Below are 21651 nucleotides of genomic sequence, written 5' to 3'. Positions count from 1 at the left end.
CATTAGGGCACAGAGGTTGGAGACAGGAGAGGTCAGTGATCTGTAATCTCTTGGATGAATAGTGCTCATCACAGGCAGATATGGGTGTGCAGGGTCTACCATAGGCTTGACATTGCAGCAGGAGGGTGCACAGTTCCAACAGAGACACTTGTCTCCCTGTCATGTCACATAACCCTGTTGCTTGCCATCTGAAATCACTGAGTCTTCCAATTAATTAATAAGCATGTCTGTTTAGTAAAGAAGTAGCTTCTCTTTGGGGATCTCGCCAAGTGTGCCCTGTAGACACTTGATGCCATAGTGAGGTCCACAATGGAAACAGAACTAAGCTGAAAGATTGGTGGTGGGCTGGTGGGGTAGCCAGAAGCTATGAAAGCAGCCATCTTCTCTTACCATGTTATGCGAATCACCATGAAGAGTTCCCCACCTCCTTGCTGCTCAACTTAGAATCACACAAGTATGGAAGGCTCATGCACTAGGTTGTCCATAGGCATCCTGGGGTTGGCAGAGCAGGACTAGCTCCCTAGGAAAGAGAACAATGAGGTTTCCTTAGCAAAAGAATCCCAGGGAGCCCTAAGGTACTGACTGGTGGGCAAGAAAATGCACAGCTTTTGTAATGACATCCACCTCTCTGGGATGAAGTTAAACACTCCAGACTTGGGGTGGGGAACAACATTATTACAACTGTTTCCCATCTGCTCTGGACCTTTTGCATATCTTCTCCCACATCTGTAGAACAGGCTTTATGAGCTCCTTTGATTACCCTTGCCTCCCCTGACCACGCTGATGTGTCCATGCTGGTTAAGCCTATTTATTTCCTTCCTAATGCAACTCTGCTTCCTTCTTCCACCATGCAGGGGAAGCCCACATAACCCTGAGGGAAGTCAGCTCCAGCTCCTCCACAAGTATCTGGAAGGAGGCCAGTACCACAGGCAGGAGAGCCTGGACAGAGACAACTGTCAGGCAGTCACAGTGCCCACCAAAACCAAACTGCTCACGCTGTAGTGATCAGCACAGCCCCAGAGTACTGTCACCATGAACTCTGCAGAGTATGTGCTGTGTGGCTGGAAGGGTCAGCTGTGGCCTGCCAGGGTGTTGTCCAGACCCAGGACATCAGCCCATTGTAAGAGGAGAGGGGCACCTTTCCTGAAGGTGCAAATCTTGCCTATGGGGGAGAAGACAAGAGTGAGGAGCACCAAAGCAAGGCCACTATCCAAGTCTGAAATTGTGAGCCTTGCCTCCATGGCAGGGAAGGAGTCACAGGGCAATGGCTCACCAAAGCAGACCAGAGCATACAGAAGAGCCCTCAAGGTGGCTCTCGATATCCTGGGGGAGGGAGGCTGTTTGCAAGGTGGAAGGACAGGTGGCCAAAGAACCAGCACAAGAACAAGTCCTCAAAAGGTTCCAAAAGAGCAGGCCAACTCCAAACCACGTCCTCGCTTTCGCCTGCGCGTGCGTCTGTGCTTCCAAAAGCACAACCAGAAAGGCCAAGAGCTCTCCCAGAGGAGTCCTGGAAAGCAGCACCGTCAGGGTCCTGTGTTGCCAGTGGGCTCACAGAAAGTGCCCACAGTGCGAGGTGGAAAAGCCCAGGCACACACCACTGTTGGGCCTCCACACTTTGAGATGAAACAGAATGTCCTAAGAGGCATCAGAGTACGGCCATGTCACACAACACTGGAAGGAAATTCTGGTCGTAATGCATGCATGAAAAAGCTAAACACATCCAAACCCAAGTCTTTGACTGCCTCAGCCTCCAGGCAGAGTGTACGGGCTAAGAAAGAGCAGCAGGCTGCTTCTGGGCCACTGAGGTGCATCTGGTCTTCGCCCAAAGCCCTCAAGCAACAAGCACGTTTTGCTGACCTACACACCAGGGCTACTGGAGGCCAAAGGAAGAATGCCTTCCATGAGAGCAAGGAGGACCACGGCCCGGGCACCCTGAAGCCAGCTGCAAACTCGGCCTCAGCAGCTTGCATGCCTCCAATCCTGAGGCTGCGAAGATCCCTCCGCATTGCTAACAGGAAAAGGAAGATCCACGTGCTGTGTCCACATTGCAGGGTGCCAGAACTGGAACCGTGTGCTCACTCAAAGGTGACGAAGACCAGGTTCAAGAGGAGGCGTTCCACCATTCAAAAAGCACGCCAAGCTGCCAAGGTGGCTTCTGCCCAGCTACAGAATACCATTGAACGAGGAATGCTGGTCTGGTTCAAATTTCAGGACCTTCCATTCTGGCCAGCGGTGGTAAAAAGTGTCAGCCAAAATGACAAGATGGCGAGGGTGTTGTTGATGGAAGCTAACATGCAGTTTGAGCACAAGGGTGTCCGTGCCCCTCTACACAAGTTGAAACATCTGGACTGTGGAGAAAAAATATCACTCATAAGAAGAGCCAGCAGAGTGTACAGCCAGGGCATCAGCTGGTGCCTCACAGTGATCGACCACTACAGAGAGGGCCTGGCCTGTGGCGCCTACCTGGGCTCCTTTATGGGCTATTACACTGCCCAAGTCAGTTACCCGCTAAGGAGGGCCATCCAGGAAGGAGACCTGCACATTGATTTCCCTAAGGTGAGCTATGTGGACCTGGAAGATTGGGAGGAGGAGAATGCCCCAGGTGGGAAAGGCCCCCGCAAGAAAGTTCTGCCTGACCGTATGAGGGCTGCTTGGGACAGAGCCAACCAGAAGCTCGTGGACTTCATAGTGAAGAGAAAGGGGGCCGACCAGCACCTGCGGGAGATTGTGCAGGGCAGAAAACCGTCCAGGTGGGTGGACAATCTTTGGAAATCAAGGGGGGAAGACTTCTGTATTGAGACCTACCTGGAGGATGACGACCAGTTGCATCTTGTGGCCAGGCATTTGCAAGAAATATGCAAGGAAGCAGATGAGGCTCTGCTCTCCCTGACTAGAGGAGATAAAGTGCAGTTTACCATGGACGTTCTTCTTCCAGAAGCAATCATCTGCTCCATCGCTGCCCTCTATGAGCTCAGCTACAAGGAGGCAGAAGAGAAGTACCTGCATGGCCCACCAGTGCACTACCGTGAGAAAGAGCTCTTTGAAAAGAACCTCTTAAAGGCAGCCCGGAAGAGGTCAGCAGTCAGAATTGGGGCTGCCAGGGCCCCTCATGCACCCATTCCTTAGAAGGAATCAGCCATCACCCCTGCAACTCCCAAGAGAGGAGAGAGGAAGCAACTCCAAAGAGGAACATCTGGGAGACTGTGGGGTGTACTTTGGGCACTGGGACAACTGCTCGCTGAGTGTTTCTTTCCCCACCTCGAAATAAATATTTTCTTTCCTGATTGACAGTGCAGATGTCTACATGGGCTCTACAGACAGACAGATTCTGTTAGCTTCAGGCCAGACCAGCCCTCTCTGGCCTGTGCCTAGGTGTGCACAAGTCCTGTGGGTGCACTTCCCTGGAACCTTGCCAGCCCTGAGTGGAGCATTGGCTATCTTGGCATAGCCTTGCCCTCTCTGCAGTTTCCCAACATACCCAGCCAGCACATCAGGTTAATGATGACACCTGTCTCTGACTTCCCCACACTTCCTGTCCTCTTTTCTCTAAGGTGCTATGGATGGAGCCAGCTTAGCTTCCACAATTTTCTTTCTCCATTACCTCCTTCTTCACTCACTCACAATGAGGAAGAGGAACAGATATGTGTATTGAGGCAGTTGGTTAAAGCCAGAGAAAGGAAGTGAATGTACTCCCGGAGTTAGTCTGATTTCAAAGATCATGATGTATTGCGTTTTAAAACCTCTCACTCTCTCTCTCCTTCCCTTCCTTTATTCTTCCCTCTCTACTCTCTCTCATCTTTCTGCACCTTCCTCCCTCCATCTCCTTCTCTTTCCCTCCCTGCCTCCCTCCCTCTCTCTCTGTATGTGTGCACAAACGTGAGGATGTCATAGGTCAAAATCTGGTGTCTCTTCACTTATTTTTTCTGCTTTCTGAGACAGGATCTCTGATGGAACGTGTTGCTCACTGATTGTGCTAGAAGAGGTATCCAGGCAGCTCTTTCCATCCTCCTGTCTCTGTCACCCCAGTGCACAGATTAAACATGCCTGTCCATATACTTTTCTTATAAATGAGTACTGGATGGTAAACTCATGTTTTCACCCCATGCAGGAAACACTTTATATTCTCAGCCATTCTCCAGTCCCCCAGAGACTACATTCTCTTAATGAGAAAGGTCTGCCAATCTCATGGGCTGACTGTCTGCAGCAGCAGACAATAGTATCTCTGCTTTTCTCACATTTCTGAGATCAAAACTTCTAGACTTCTGGTGTTGGCCGGAAGAGGGAGAGCGGCCTTTCATTCCTTGGATTCACTGACACCTTGGGTGTACTGTTGAGAAGCAAGCTTGCCATACCTCCCAGATTGGCCTGTTTTCCCCTCTTGAATCACAGTCCTTTATGTGTTTTGGAGATACACATGAATCGGTGCCTCTGTGGACCCTGAAGTACAACTTTATAAGCAGCTGTCCCCTTGGTTTCTGCCAAATCCCTGTAAATATGCATTTGTACTCCAGCCTATGTCCCTGGATACATGATACCTTTTCCCTTCCTGTTGCACTGGAGAATGGTGAGCATTAGCCCTTGATACTAATTAGTGCCTTTCCTTTGTGTATCCAGTGGGCTCTTACCTGTGAAAAAGGGCAAGAATGACACAGGTGCTTGTATTCTCAGTAGTGGGGGCACAAAGACAAAAACACTGAGGCTTGCCAACCAGCCAGTATAGGTGCATTGGCAAGCCTCTTGTTCTGTAAGAGACCCTGTCAAAAAAAGAACAAAAGAAAAACAAATATACTAATTTGGAGTGTAAATGAGGGAGACACCTGATATCAACTTCTGGCCTTCAAGTTCAGGTGCACACAAAAATTATCATGTACACACACCAAAAATATATAAATGAAGAAGACTTTTTAAATGTAATCATATTTTTCCCTCTGCTATGAGCCATCTCTCTGTAAAAGACACCGACACTGTATAACTCAATCCTCCTTGCTTTTGAAAAGTTTATAAATCATAGTCATCTCCTTTAGTCCTGCTTTTGACTCCATCTAGGATAGGAATTAATAACTCCAATCTGTTAATGGATTTTCCAGGAGAAGCTCAAATCTAAATTCTTTGTGTTCTACATACCCAAGCACCATGCCAGTGCAGGTCTCAGAAGCTTCATGTCAGACATAGTCTCACCTGCATAGTCAGCCTCTACTATGACTTTAACTGACACTGCCCCCTTTTGCATTATGTTCTGACAACAAAACCCTCTGTCCTCACCTTCTACCATTCATGTCCCCTAACAGCACCACCTACCCTGCCTGTAGCATCCTCATTCAGAGCTAAAAGTCTTTTCTTCCTTCTCAACTTTCAAGTGAATTTTGTGCCATTTCTACTACTTACTTTGAGCACTGACATGGAACAAGAGAACACATGATTGCCCTACTGCTACACTAATCTGCCCACATTCCTGTTATCTCCTTGTCTCCTGGTCCTTATCTTTCCTACCAGTAATTCTGTCTTGGTTTCTTGAGACTCTGGGGTCCTCAAAGTTCCCTATTCATTTGGGAATAGATGTGAATTGAGTTTTCCACCTTTTCTTTTGCTTAACTTTTAGATCTGCAATCTCTGACACCCACTCTCATGGTCACATTTTCACTACCTATTATCCACAGCTAATGCTAAAGATCATGATCTCTCTCTCAGTTTGGGTTTTACAGCTGTGAAGAGACACCATGCCCATAGCACTCTGAGAAATATAAACATTTAGTTTGCTTTGGTTTACAGTTTCAGAGTATGTTGTTGGCAATAGGCTTGCTGTATATTGCCTTTACTATGTTTAGGTATGTGCCTTGTATCCCCGATCTCTCCAAGACTTTAAACATGAATGGGTGTTGGACTTTGTCAAATGCTTTATTAACATCTAAGGAGATGATCATGTGGTTTTTCTCCTTCAGTTTGTTAATGTGGTGGATTACATTGATGGAATTCCATATGTTGAACCATCCTTGCATGCCTGGGAAGAAGCCTACTTGGTCATGGTGGGTGATATCTTTGATGTGTTCTTGGGTTCGGTTTGCAAGGATTTTATTGAGTATATTTGTATCAATGTTCACTGAGTTCAGTTCTTTATCTGTCTGAGGATAGATGAAGCATCGTTGGTCCCAGTAAGGAATATCGCCAAATGAAAAAAAAAAAAAAAAAAAAAAAAAAAAAGCTACATCTCCTTACAGGCCTCAATGCATTGCTTCTTATATTTTATTACATGATTTAGGTAGCCTGGGTGTTTGAATGAAAGTTGTTACATTTGAGTGAAAGGTATCTATATTATAAACCCTTGCCTGGTACACACAGAAACACACACTTCTGTTGTAAGAGAGACAGCAGATCTAAACAGGACACTATGATTAACATTTTAATGTTAATCATTAAAATCCCATGGAAGCTGTAAGTACTCTAATATAAGTACAACCTTTATCAAAACAGTCTCTATGGGGTGATTTGGAAACCAAAAATTGAGAGCTGATAATACCTATAAACTCTGCTTCTCACACACGTGAAGCTGTATGTAGAGTGTACCTAAAGGCTTAGTAGGCATGACCATCACTGACATCATCACACACCCCAGAGAGGACATAAAGAGGAGGATTCAATACCTTCTGTGGGATTTGTACCTAAACTTCATATTTATGGCCTACATATGAAAAAAGCATCAGACAAATTCAAATTGGAGACATTCTAGGTGTTTGACAAGTTCATGCAAACAATGGCCAGAGGAGGCAGAATTTGCAAGAGGGACTAAATACCTGAACCAGTAACCACTGTGCTGTGTCCCTTAGCACACCCTAACCCTAAGCTGTACAAAAAGTAGTTAATTCACCTTAGGCATAATTACGACCTGGTCGTAATTATATATATATTTTAATTATATATAGATAGATAGATAGATAGATAGATAGATAGATAGATAGATTGCCTTGTACTTAGAATAGTTACTTATATCATGTTTAGGCATTATTATGACCTGGTTAATGTTTACATTTGGAAATTAATTATGGCATAAATATGACTGTGTGTCAAGTCAACACAGTTTGCAGTTGTGATGGGTTTTCTTGGTTGTCAACTTTATTACACTAGAATTAAATAAAACCCTAAAATGGATGGATACCCCCAAGAGGATTTTTTTTTTCTTGATTTGAAGTTAGAATATCTACACATAATCTAGAATTAGAGGTAGGAAGGCATGTCTTTAACTTGGACCATGATGGAGGACGATACACCTTAATACATTGTTTTGAGCAAGAAAACCCCACCTCTAGTCTGGGCCACACCTTCTTCTAGAAGCCTATATAATGGCGTAGAAGAAGCTTTTTTTTTCTTTAGCTGCTTACTATCACTTTTTAAGCAAGCCCATTCCTTCACTACTTCTTTGAGATTCCAACCTAGACTAAAGATGACCTGAGACATCCAGCCTTATGGACTGAGCAACTACTTGGTTCAAGAACTTTGTCATCATAGATGGCCATAGTTCAAATGACTGGACCACAACCTCTAAGTCATTAAAATAAAAAAGAAACTTTCTGTATAGAGAGGATGATTCTTTAGGTTCTGTAATTCAATATAGAACACATTAATATAATTATATGTGTGTGCAAGATAGAGAGGTTCCCACTTAAATGAAGAATGAAAATCCAAATGCCTTGCTTCCGTGGGCCAAGACCTGAAACTCAACCCATATGAAGAGTAGAAGACAGAACTTTTTACCTTTGATTTGACCACCCTAATCTTGAGACTCAGAGTTACTTCCTACACACTGTCAGTGCCAGAAGTCAGATCTGTTCCACATATCTTCACAAGAATAAAGCAGTCAAGAGGAAGAAACATTTCCTCAATATACTCTGAGATCTGCTATGGTAAAAGAGCAGCATCAACTATCTCTCTCTTCCTAGCCTTGCACATACACACTCTCCAGCAGATGCATGTGGACCCTGATGCAGGCTCCATATTCTCCAGCTAGTTTTAAGGCTCCTCCTAAGGTTGCTTACCTCAACCATCTAGAGGGATTCCTTACCTCATCTCTACACTGAGGATAGTTTTATCAATTCAGCATTTCATCAGACCATCAGGCAGGCCTAATCTTCATTGTCATTCTTCCTGAGAGGTAACAAATATGTTCCAATCTGACAATCAGTGATATTGTGGCAGGATCCATAGCCCAGGTTGGCTTCAAACTCACTGTAAAGAATGGCCTTGAATTTCTGATCCTCTCTCCCTTCCCTCCTCAGTTATAAGTCTTTAGACAGATAGCACCATGCTTGGTTTGTGCGATCTTGGTGATGGAACCCTGGGGTTCATGCATGCAACTTAGCCCAAACTACTCTGCTCTTATTTTATATTTATGAGACAAGGCCTTGCTATGTACCCCTAAATGGCCTGGAACTCACTTAATACAGTAGGCTGGTTTTGAATTCAAGGTGTTCTTCTCATGCCTTATCTTCTAAATGCTGCATCTTCTAAGCATGCATCACCATGCCTGGTTTTCTTTTTGTTTCATTTTTGTGTATGTGTGTTAGTGTATGCATGTACTGGCAGAAACAAGAAGTCAATGTTGACTGTCTTTTTAATCTCTCTCTCTCTTGAGATGGTATCTCTTACTGAACCAGGAGCTCATTGATTTGAATGGAACATCTGGCTAGCAAATTCTGAGGATCAATCTGTCTCTACTGACCTAGAGACAGATTTCAAGCAAGCAACACAAAACTGGCTGGAAATCAAAATTGGTCCTCATAAGTATTCCACATCCAAAGTTGTTGTTTGAGACAGGCTCTCAGAGACTCCAGGCTGACCTCAAATTATGGTCTTGAATTCCCTTTCCTCCTGTCTCCACCTCCCAAGTGTTAGGATTACCTCCTTGCACCACTGCAGGCTTATATACTTCAGGAAGATGAGAGAAGTCCACCACTTTGAGAGCAGATGGTGGTGTTTTAGCTGTAGCTAAGGCAGGAAAGATGCAGGTACATACACAAAATCATGGGAGTGTGTGGAAGTGTGCCTTGAAGGACAGTGTGCCTGAGTGTTTAGATGCCTGGAATGGTGGAGCATAAGTGCAGGATTGGGTGCGGGTGCAGTTCATGGGCACAATGTGCCTGCATGGGTGCTCTAAATGCATATAGGCCTGTGGTACTGTCCTCCCATTATTCAGATCTGTCTGGGATCTAGGAATTTTTTGCCTGGACTCCACTAGGAGACCCACAGAAGACGGGCTTCAATGTTGAGAACACTGTCCCAATGATGTCTATGTTGCCTACAGTGTGGATGTGGTTGGGAGGGATCTGATATCTGCCTGCTAGCAAACAGGGACCTTGGATCTGGGGCAAAACCAACCAGAATTAACTTAATATGGTTTAAATTTTGGCATACTTTACAGTTTATTTTTTCTTGTATTTCCAGGTATACAACCAAAGCAAATAAAGTTCATATGCCCTCTAGCTTCTTGTAATTTTTACATACTCTGGCCTTTTATAAATTTTTATATACTTTGACATTTTACAACATTTTATACATGTTTAGGTTATGATTTTTTTCTAGCTCTGATTTTTAGGTTTAAGAAAACATTTTTGGGGGGCCAAGATGGCGGCACCAGGAGAACACTGTGTCTGAGAAACAGGACAAAACTCTCCGTGCAGCGACCAGGAGGCTGAACTCTGGGCCCTAAAACTACAGCGATCATGTTTCCCAGGTGAGGGGAGGCTCCCACAGCATGGGAATTGGTCGGGTCCACTCTCAGGCCACACAGCCTAGAATCCAGAAGAGATACCAGCTAATGCGGGCTTTGGTTCTCCAGGCTGGAGCCGCACGCTTGCGTGTCCTGATCACTTTCCCAGGCTGAGTGGTGGGTACAAGGGTGCCAGAGACTGAGAGTTCCAGTTCCAAGAAAACCCCATGGGGAAGGAAGGTTGAGAGACTTATCATGGGTTACCTGGTCTTTCCCTGGAAGGTCTCACTGACCATGGGTACCCGCCACCTTCACAGCTGAGCTCCACTGTGCAGAGAGCTGCTGCGCGCCCAGCTCAAAATCCCTACTTCCTCTTCGGAGGAGGCAGGGGGCATCCACCAGAATCTGCCACAGACCACATTGTCTTTACCCCAACCCGAGATTGGGACTGAGAAAACCCAATCCTTTCGAGCACTCCCGCAAATGCCACCATAACCCTGCCATGGTGGAGAGGAAAGATAAAGAGGTGCACAGCGGCTTCACAGTGCTCGGACCCCAGTGCTGCCAGAGGCTCCTAGCAAACAAACTTCAGCTCAGGATCTGGGACTGTGGTCATTCAACACATCCTGAGAATCTCCTGCATCCTGCACAATAAGGTCTAGCACCAAGTCCTATCACCGGCAGCCCCCTGACCCCTGGCAGAAAAACCCTGGCTCAGGATCGGGACTGAGAAGTCCCAACCCCTTCTGGCACTCCCCTGACAGCACAGCCATAAGCTTGCCCTGGTGGAGGGGCAGGTCAGAGGGGAAGGACAGAGAGGCAGCCTGCCACAGGACACAGCACCCCCTCTTCAGCTCACCCAGCGGCCCCTGGCAGAGAAACCCAAGCTCTGGATCTGAGGACACTCAACCCTACCTGGTACAATCTCGGCATCAGCAAACATAGGTTCTACCGCCAGGCTGCTTCTTGCAGAGAGATCTGGGCCCGGGATCTGGGATTGAGAACACTCAACCTAACTCTTTCCCACGCTACCCTGGAACCAGTCATCATAATCCTTCCTGGTAGAGGGAAAGGACAGAGAGGCAGCACACAGGAATGGTGGACACCGAGTCCTGTGGCCACAGTGTCACAGAGCTGACTGTTAGCCTACCCGTGCATTTTCTGCAGCAGGACCAAATCAGAGAGTAGAGAGAAAGGGGAACCCCTGTGCATTCCAACTGGTCCTGCAAGAGAGTGAGTGAGCATTCTAGGGAGAGTTTGCCCCAGACCCAGGGCCTCTCCACAGAAGCAACCAGACGAGATCCCTGCCACCCTCAACCCTAGTGTGGGCATCATAGGGATTCTTGGGATAGCGACCCCAATGTTGCAGCCTCTGCCTTGTGGGTCCACCAGTGTAATCCAGGCAAACAATCCCTGGATCTCAGACAGAAATGCATAATAGTGGCCTACAGACCACTGCAATAGTCAAAGAATCCGCACATGCACACTGTGCCACATTCCTTACTTAGGCAAAACTGAAACCACAGTGCACACTCCAAAACCACCGAACCTCTCTCATCTTCCTGAAAAAAAAAAAAAAAAAAAAAAAACGGTCCAGAAAACAGAAAGAGATGATCATAGCCTGAGCTATAAACCAAGGAACAGTGAGGGCTATAGATAACCAGATGGCTAGAGGCAGACATAAGAACACACCCAATAAAAATCAGGACATAATGACCTCACCAGCAACCCCACAAATCAATGGACACTTCAATTCACTAGATAGACAAGAAAAGGACCTCAAAACTATGCTTCTCCAGCTATTAGAGGCCCATAAAGATGAAATGAACAAAGCCCTCAGAAAAATAGCCAAGGAAATCGAGACGAACAAAGAGGAAACATATAGAACTCTCAGAGAAATGACCACGAGAATTGAGGGAAACAAAGAAGAAATGAACAAAGCTTTCAAAGAAATGTCCACACAAATGAAGGCAAATAAAGAAGAAATAAACAAAGCTCCCATAGAAATACACGCAATTATAGCCAAAAAAGTAGAGGCACAATTAGTGATACATAGAGAGGAAACGGGAAAAAAAATAGAAGCGGTCATTGAAAAGCAGGACTCCACATTCAAACAGATGAAGGAAATTGTACAAGACATGAAAACAGAATTAGAATCAATAAAGAAAATACAAATAGAGAAAAACCAGGAGCTGGAGAACATAGAGAAAAGATCGGGAACTACAAAGGTAAGCATCACCAACAGAATACAAGAGATGGAAGAAAGAATCTCAGGAGACGAAGATACACTTGCAGAAATTGACACATCTCTCAAAGAAAAAATAAAATCAAAAAAGTTCCAAACACAAAACATCCAAGAAATCAAGGACACCATGAAAAGACAAAATCTAAGAATAATAGGAGTAGAAGAAAAAGAAGACATCAGGCTCAAAGGTCCAGAAAATATTTTCAAGAAAATTATAGAAGAAAACTTTCCCAACTTAAAGAAGGAGACGGCCATAAACATACAAGAGTCCTACAGAATACCAAGTAGACTAGACCAGAAAAGAAATTCTTCACGTCACATCACAGTCAAAACACTGAACCTACAGAACAAAGAAAAAATTATAAAAGCAGCAAGGGAAAAAGCCAAGTAACATATGAAGGTAGACCTATCATAATCACACCAGATTTCTCAACAGAAACTATGAAAGCCAGAAGGGCCTGGACAGAAATCATACAGTCCTTAAGGGACTACAGATTCCAACCCAGACTACTATACCCAGCAAAACTTTCAATCAACATAGACGGAGAATTCAAAATATTCCATGACAAAACCAAATTTAAACAATATCTACATAGTACCCCAATTCTACGGAAGAAGACCATTTATGGATATAACATAGAACCTCTGCTCAGATGTAACCTGTGGTAGCTCAGTAACCAATTGGTTTCCCATAGTGAGGGGAACAAGGACTATTTCTACCAGGAACTTAATGACTGGCTCTTTGACCTCTCCACCCCCCCCCCCCAAGAGAGGAGCAGTCCTGTTAGGCCACAGAGGAGGGCTTTGCAGCCAGTTCTGAAGATACCTGGTAAAACAGGATCAGATGAATGGGGAGGAGCCCCCCACATCAGTGGACTTGGAAAGGGGCAGGGTGTAGATGAGGGAGTGAGGGTGGGATTGGGAGCGAATGAGGGAGCGGGATATGGCTGGGATACAGAGTTAATAAAATGTAACTGATAAGAAAAAAAAATAAAATTAAAAAAAAGAGAACATTTTTACTTTAGACAAGCTTTTTTTTTCCATCCCAGTCTCTTGCTTTTTTTTTTGTTTTGTTTTATAGACAACATAAAAACTTCCTTTAAAATCCTTTTCATTTTTTTTTTTTTACTCACTCAGTCCATGGGTTTTTACCATCCTGAAATGATACATTTTAAAAACTCTAATTTCTTCAATTGCCTTAAACAGTATGGCTTGGTTTAATTTGGTAAAATTAATAAAATAAATAACAAGGCCTTTTTACCTCCCTGAAAGCACTGAGAAACTGTTCCAATTTCCTTGTTAGGTTGCAGAGGGTCATTATTTTTAAATACCTGAAAAATTTTAAAAAATGTTTTATAGCCTTAAACATTCAAACATTCTTCAAAATCTGCTTTTGCAATATTAAAATGCCCAGAGTGAAGTCATAGAGCATAACCATAGTTTTTAGAAGTCAAATCCAAATTTTATCAGTGTTAAAAATTCAGACAAATCAGTGTCTTTAAAATCAATACCAAATGTATTATTTTGATGTTACAAAGTTTGACTGCCAACAAGAAAAGTTCTGGTATACAGACACATGGAGGTGTAGCTCTAATATCTCATACAAACAAAGTTTTAAACGGTTTTTTTTTATCATCCTTGTTTTTAAGACAGGACAGAAATTATGTAAAATCTTATACAAATTTATATTACCTTTGGAGACTTTTTTTTATTGAGCTCATGCCATTTGTTATTTAGAATGGCTCCAATCCTAAGTTTTAAGTTAACTTTACGTTACAGATTTTAAACATACCCAATAATCATTAACCTATAACCAAGATTTATATAACATTGCAAACTTATACAAACAATACTCTTTGTACTTTTAAGCTGTTATTTCAAAGGAGGAGCATCTTGCTACCTGTTGAATCCAATTTCTTATGAGCACAGAGGCTTTGTAGCAGAATTAAACATTAGATTTCTTATGGAGAAACGGAGAAGCCACTGGTGCCCTTTCAAGAGCAGGCTGAACATGCCATAACTGGCTGGCTGCCAGGTTAACCCAGGCAGGAGACTCAGTTGCAAAAATGCAGACCTTCAAGGACAGAGCCAGTATTATCAGTCTTTGTCAAATGAGCTGCTTTTTTATTTTTATTCATTCATTTTTTTTTTACTAGAGAAGCTGTTTTTTTTTTTTTTTTCTGAAAATTTTTGAAACAAGCTAAACCAAGTTAAGGGGTAAACAGATGGCCAATAGATAATGTTTGGTTCATGATTACTACATATTAATCCAGAAGAGTCCAAAATGAGCCAATGACAAACATAACTCAAATGACATGTACAAGTAAATACTCCCAGGAGACAAACAAAACATCAGACCAGCATCTCTTGACTTTTATATCTGTGCATGAGAGGCAAAGAGGCTCTATGCAGGTTCAAAAACTAAATGAAAGACATCAGACTCTCACTGGGAGTTTGGAGCACCAGGCCCTCTCAGAACTTGCTGAGAGTCTCATAGAATCTCTCTGGGATCTTGGAGCATCATCCAGCATCCTTTTGTGACTTCTGCGATTGTATGGAAAGAGACTTTACCACACTAGTCAACATTCCTTATATTTAAAATCATTTTTTATTAATTGCATTTATTCATTTTGTATGCCACCTGTATCCCCTTCCCTCATTCCATCCCAATCCCACCATCCCTCCCTCATTTCTTTGCATGCCCTTCCCCAAGTCCACTGATAGGGGTGGTCTTCCCCTCCTTCTTTCTAATCCTAGTCTATCAGGTCTCATCAGGACTGGTTGCATTGTCTTCCTCTGTGGCCTGGTAAGACTGTTTCCTGCTCAGGGAGAGATGATCAAAGATCCAGCCACTGAGTTCATGTCTGAGACAGTCCCTCTTCCCCTTACTAGGTAACCCACTTGGAGACTGAGCTGCCATAGGATATTTCTCTGGGGCGGTTCTAGGTTATCACCATGCATGGTCCTTGTTTGGAATATCAGTCTCAAAGAAGACCCCATGTGCACAGAAGTTTTGCTTCTGCTGCTCTACTTGTGTACCACCTGGCCTGTCCAGGTCTCTCTATCTCCCCCTTCTTTCATAAGATTCGATGCACTCTGTTGAAAATTTGGCTATGTGTTTCAGCATCTGCTTTGATACCCTGCTGGACAGGGTCTTTTAGTGGCCCTCTGTGGTAAGCTCCTGTCCTGTTCCCTGCTTTCTCCTTCTTCTGACATCCATCCTATTCACCTTTCTGAGTGACAATAGATCATATTACCCAGGGTACTCCTTCTTGTTTAGCTTCTTCAGGTATAAAGATTTTAGTATGCTTATCCTATATTATATGTATAATATCCACTTCTAAGTGAGTATATACAATGTGTGGCTTTCTTCTTCTGGGATACCTCACTCAGGATGATCTTTTCTAGGTCCCACCATTAGCCTGCACATTCCATGATTTCTTTGATTCCAATTGCTGAATAGTATTCCATTGTGTGAATGTAACACAATTATCGTATCCTTTCCTTAACTGAGGGACATCTGGTTTTTTTTTTTCCAGATTTGGGCTATTACAGATAATGCTGATGGGAACATGTTTGAGCATGTCCTTGTGGTGTACTTGAGCATATTTTGGATATGTGCCTAGTAGCTGCATTTTGAGTTAGAACAATCCCCAACTGAGAACACACCAGATTTCTTTCCAAAGAGGTTGTATATGTTTACATTCTCAGCAAGCAACAAAGGAAGGTTCCCCTTTCTCCACATCATCTCCTGTATGTCTTGTCACTTGAGTTGTTTCTCTTAGCCATTCTGATGGGTGTAAGGTGAATCTCAGGATCATTTTGATATGCAGTTCCCTGATGACTAAGGATGTTGAGCATTTCTTTAAATGTTTCTCTGCAATTTGATATTCCTCTATTGAGAATTCTCTGTTTAGCTCTGTCCCCCATTTTTAAATTGGATTACTTCATTTGTTGCTTTTTAACTTATTGAGTTCTTTATATATTCTGGATATTAACTCTCTCTCAGATACAGAGTTGGTGAAGATCTTTTCCCAGACTGCAGTCTGTCCCTTGGTTCTGATGACAGTGTCTTTTATTTTACAGGAGCTTTTCACTTTCATGAGGACCCATTTATTGATTGTTTTTTTATTTTTATTTTTATTTTTATATTAATTACAGTTTTTTCACTTGTATGCCAGCTGTAGCTCACTCCCTCATTCCCTTCCAATCCCACCATCCCTCATTCATCTCCTCCCATGCCCCTTTCCAAGTACACTGATAGGGGAGATCTTCCTCTCCTTCCATCTGAACCTAGCCTATAAAGTCTCATCATGACTGGCTGCATTGTCTTCCTCTTTGCCTGGTAAAGCTGTTTCCCAATCAGGGGGAGGTGATAAAACAGCCACCTACTGAGTTCATGTCACAGACAGTCTCTGTTCCCCTATTGCAAAATCCACTTGGCTACTGAGCTGCCATGAACTACATCTGTGCAGGGGTTCTAAGTTATCTCCATGAATGGCCCTTGGTTGGAGTATCAGTCTCAAAAAACACCCCTGGGCCCTGATTTTTTGGTTGTGTTGATGTCATTGTGGAGCTCCTGTCTCTTCAAGGTCTTTCTATGTCTCCTTTTATTCATAATTTTTCTGGCACTCTGCCCAAAGTTGTTTATGAACCTCAGTATCTGCTTTGATACACTGCTGGGTAGAGTCTTTCAGAGGCCTTCTTTGTTTGGCTCCAGTTCTGTTTCCTGTTTTCTCCTTCCAATGTCTGTACTATTTGTCTTTCTGAGTGAGGATTAATCACCTTACCCAGAACCTCCTTCTTCCTTAGTTTCTTCAGGTATACAGATTATAGTATGTTTTTCGTATATTGTTTGTCTAATATTCACTTATATATACCAAGTGTGTCTTTCTGCTTCTGGGATTCCTCACTCGGGATAATCTTTTCTCTATCCCAACATTTGCCTGCAAATTTAAAGATTTACTTGTTTTTAATTGCTGAGTAGTAGTCCATTGTGTAAATGTACCACGATATTTCTGTATCCATTTCTCAACTGAGGGACGTCTGGGTCATTTTCTGGTTCTTGCTATTACAAATATAGATGCTTTCAACATGGTTGAACAAATGTCCTTGTTGTGTACTTGAGCATATTTTGGATATATGCCTAGGCCACTTATTGACTGTTGATCTTAGAGCCTGTGCTGTTGGTGTTCTGATCAGAAAGTTGTCTCATGTGTCAATGAGTTCTACACTCTTCCCATTTCTAATATATTTTTTGTCTTGTTTTATGTTGAGGTCTTTGATCCACTTGGAATTTAGTTTTGTGCAAGATGATAAAAATGGAAGTACTTGCATTTTTTTCTACATGTTGACTTCTAGTTAGACAAGCACCACTTGTTGAAAATGCTGTCTTGTTGATAATGTAAGGTTTATGATGTTTTGTCAATAATCAAATATCCATAGGTGTTTGTTTTTATTTCTGGGTCATTTATTCTATGCCATTGATCCACCATTTTTTTTTAGGCCAGTACCATGCAGGTTTTATTACTATTGCTCTGTAGTGCAGCTTGAGATCAGGGATGGAGATACCTTCAGATGACCTGTTGTTGTGCTGGATTATTTTCGCAATTCTGGTTTTTTTTTTTTATTTTTTTCCTTTGAAGTTGAGACTTGTTCCATCAAGTTGTGAAAATAATTGTGTTGGTATTTTGAGGAGAATTGCAATTAATCTGTAGATTGCTTTTTCTAAGATGACCATTTTTACCATCTTTATCCTGTCAGCCCATGAGCACGGGAAATCATTTCATCTTTTTTTTTTGATACAATTAGATTCAATAATCTACCTTTTATTCTATAATCCTATACCCATTCTTTTCTCTTTTTTTTACATTTTCTTTTTTTAATTTTATTTTTTCTCATTAGTTACATTTTATTGACTCTGTTTCCTCATTCCCTCCCAATCCCACCCTCACTCCCTCATCTCCACCCTGCCCCTTTCCAAGTCCACTGATAGGGTTGGGGACCTCCTCCCCATTCATCTGACCCTGTTTTATCAGGTATCTTCAGGACAGGCTGTAAAATCCTCCTCTGTGGCCTAACAGGCCTGCTCCTCCCTTAGGGGGTGGGGAAGTCAAAGAGCCAGCCATTGAGTTCCTGTTAGAAATATTCTTTTTTTCCCCTTACTATGGGAAACCAATTGGATACTGAGCTACCACAGGCTGCATCTGAGCAGAGGTTCTAGGTTATATCTGTACATGGTCCTTGGTTGAATGTCATTCTGAAAAGATTCTGTGCCCAGATATATTTGGTCCTTGTGGAGCTCCTATCTTTTCCACATCATACTAACTCCCCTTCTTTCATATGATTCCCTGTATTCTGCCGAAAGTTTGGTTATGCGTCTTAGTGTCTGCTTTGAAACACTGCTAGGTAGAGTCTTTCAGATGCCTTCTGCGGTAGACTCCTGTCATATGTTCAAAGCACACCCCATCTGTCTTTGTAAATAAGGATTGATCATCTTACCCTGTGTCCACTCTTTTGATTATCTTTTTTAGGTGTATAGATTTCATTGTGTTTATCATAACTTATAGGTTTATATAAGCAAGTATATACCGTGTTTGTCTTTCTCCTTCTGGGATAATTCACTCAGAATGATCTTTTCTAGATCCCACCATTTGCCTGCCAATTTCATGATTTCCTCCTTTTTGATTGCTGAGTAGTATTCCATTGTGTAAGAATACCACAATTTCTGCATCCATTCCTCCATTGATGGATATCTAGGTTGTTTCCAGGTTCTGGCTATTACAAATAAAGCTGCTATACACATGATAGAGCAAATATCCCTGTTGTATACTTGAGCAAATTTTGGATATATACCTAGCAGTAGTATAGCTGGGTCTTGAGGAAGCATTATTCCTAATTGTCTTAGAAAGTGCCAGATAGATTTCCAGAGTGGTTGTACCAGTTTACATTCCCACCAGCAGTGGAGGAGTGTTCCCCTTTCTCCACAACCTCTCCAGCATGTGTTGTCACTTGAATTTTCATCTTGGCCATTCTGATTGGTGTAAGGTCTCAGGGTCGTTTTGATTTGCATTTCCCTAATGGCTAATGATGTTGAGCATTTCTTTAAGTGTTTCTCTGCCATTCGATATTCCTCTGTCAAGAATTCTCTGTTTAGATCTGTTCCCCATTTTTTAATTGGATTACTTGGTTTGCTGTTTTTCAGCATACATACAGATGATCTGTTGTACAGGATTGTTTGGGAGATTCTGTGTTTTTGTTTCTCCATAGGAAGCTGAGATTCTTTTTTATAAGGTCTGTAAAGAATTGAGTTGGTATTTTGATGGGAATTGCATTGAATCTGTATATTCCCTTGCTCTCCAATAGTTGTCTTAATTCAATTGTTATGTTGAAGAGATGCAGAGAGAGTGGACAGCCTTTCGTTGTCACTGGTTTCATCAAGACTGATTTAAGTTTCTCTACATGTAGTTTGATGTTTGCTATAGGCTTGCTGTATATTGTTTTTACTATGTTTACATATGTGCCTTGTATCCCTGATTTCACCAAGTCTTCGATCATGAACGGGTGTTGGATTTTGTCAAATGATTTGTCAACATCTAAGGAGATGATGCTGTGGTATTTCTCCTTCATTTGTTTATATGATGTATTACATTGTTATATTTCCACATAGTGAATCACCCCTGCATGCCTGGGATGAAGCCTACTTGGTCATGGTGGATGAGAACTTTTATATGTTTTTGGATGTGGTTTGCAAGTACTACATTGAGTATTTTGGCAGAAATTTACATAACAGTGATAGGTCTGAAGGTCTCTTTTTTGATTGGTCTTTTTGTGGTTTAGGTATCAAGGTGACTGTGGCTTCATAGAATGAGTTTGGTAAAGTTTCTTCTGTTTCTATTTTGTGGAATAGTTTGAAGAGAATTGGAGTTAGCATTTCTTTGAAGGTCTGGTAGAATTCTTCACTGAATCCATCTGGCCCAGGGCTTTTTTTGAAAGGGAGACTTTTGATGACTGCATCTATTAACTTGTGGGATATAGGACTATGTAATATATGTGTCTGATCTTGATTTAATTTTGTTAAATGGAATCTATGAAGAAAATTGTCCATTTGACTTAAATTTTCAAATTTTGTTTTATATAGGCTTCTGTAGTAAGACCTAATATTTGTTTGTATTTCCTCAGTGCCTATCATTATGTCCCCTTTTCATTTCTTATTTTGCTAATTTGGATAATTTCTCTCTGCCTTTTAGTTAGTTTGGCTAAGGGTTTGTCTGTCTTGTTGATTTTCTCTAACAACCAGCTCTTGGTCTCATTGATTCTTTGAATTGTTCTCTTTACTTCTACTTCATTGATTTCAGCTCTGAGTATGATTATTTCCAGTTATCTATTCCTCCTCTTGGGTGAGTCGTCTTCTTCTTCTTCTTCTTCTTCTTCTTCTTCTTCTTCTTCTTCTTCTTCTTCTTCTTCTTCTTCTTCTTCTTCTTGTTCTTCTTCTTGTTCTTCTTGTTCTTCTTCTTGTTCTTCTTCTTGTTCTTCTTCTTGTTCTTCTTGTTCTTGTTCTTCTTCTTGTTCTTCTTCTTGTTCTTCTTCTTGTTCTTGTTCTTCTTGTTCTTCTTCTTCTTCTTCTTGTTCTTCTTCTTGTTCTTCTTCTTGTTCTTCTTCTTGTTCTTCTTGTTCTTGTTCTTCTTGTTCTTGTTCTTCTTGTTCTTCTTCTTGTTCTTCTTCTTGTTCTTCTTGTTCTTGTTCTTGTTCTTGTTCTTGTTCTTGTTCTTCTTCTTCTTCTTCTTCTTCGGCTTTTAGATGTGCTTTAGGTTGTTTTTAAGAAATTTCTTAAACTTCTTTCTGGAGGCACTTAATGCTATGAAATTTCCTGATAGCACTGCTTTCATTATGTCCCATGAGTTTGGATAAGTTGTACCTGCATTTTCATTGAAATTTAGGAAATGTCTAATTTCTTCTTTCATTTCTTCCCTGACCAAGCTGTCAGTGAGTAGAGAGGTGTTCAATTTCCATATGTATGTAGGCTTTTAAAATATTCTGTTGTTGTTGAGGTGTAGTTTTAGGCCATGGTGGTCTGATAGGATACAAGATTTATATATTCTTGTGTCATTGAGGCTTGCTTTGTGCCCAACTATATGGCAAATTTTTGAGAAGGTTCTATGAGGTGCTGAAAAGAAGGTCTACTCTTTTGTGCTTGGGTGAAAATTTCAGTAGACAGCTATTATTTCCATTTGATTTAGGACCTCTATAACTGTTATTGTTTCGCTATTTAGCTTCTGTCTAGAACATCTTGCCTTGGTAGGAGAGGAGAGTTGAACTCTCCCACTATTAAGGTGTTGGGATCTATTTGTGATTTAAACTTTAATAATGTTTCATTTACAAATGCAGTTGCTCTTGTATTTGGGTCATATATGTTCAGGACTATGATGACCTCCTGATGGATGTTTCCTTTCATGAGAATGAAATGCCCTTCCTCATGTTTTTTAATTAATTTTGGTTGAAAGGCTATTTTTTTAGATATTATGATAAATTCTACAGCTTATTATCTGGGTCTATTTGCTTGAAAAACATTTTTCCAGCTGTATCCCACTCCCTCATTCCCTCCCAAATCCTCCCTTCTTCCCTCATCTCCTTCCTGCACCTTTCCAAGTCCACTGATTGGGGAGGACCTCCTCCCCTTTCATCTGACCTTGTTTTATCAGGTATCTTC

The 21651-nt window shown here is 42.0% G+C and overlaps 1 protein-coding gene and 1 pseudogene across 1 annotated transcript; one reads left to right on the top strand and one right to left on the bottom strand.

Annotated features, from left to right (window-relative positions):
* LOC132649921 (COP9 signalosome complex subunit 5-like) overlaps positions 1–793 on the bottom strand; it is a 45091-nt pseudogene extending 44298 nt beyond the window's left edge.
* A 239-nt stretch (positions 794–1032) lies between these two features.
* On the top strand, positions 1033–3126 carry LOC132649920 (PWWP domain-containing DNA repair factor 4-like). Its single transcript, XM_060374699.1, has one exon. The coding sequence runs from the start codon at positions 1033–1035 to the stop codon at positions 3124–3126; it is 2094 nt and encodes a 697-aa protein (XP_060230682.1).
* Positions 3127–21651: the final 18525 nt, after the last annotated feature.

The sequence above is a fragment of the Meriones unguiculatus genome, chromosome X (genome assembly GCF_030254825.1).
Source record: "Meriones unguiculatus strain TT.TT164.6M chromosome X, Bangor_MerUng_6.1, whole genome shotgun sequence".
Taxonomy (NCBI): Eukaryota; Metazoa; Chordata; class Mammalia; order Rodentia; family Muridae; genus Meriones; species Meriones unguiculatus.
This window is presented reverse-complemented; position numbering and strand designations above follow the sequence as displayed.

Excerpts from the sequence above, each read along its gene's own strand:
- LOC132649920 (XM_060374699.1), top strand. The coding sequence starts at position 1,033 with ATGAACTCTGCAGAGTATGTGCTGTGTGGCTGGAAGGGTCAGCTGTGG.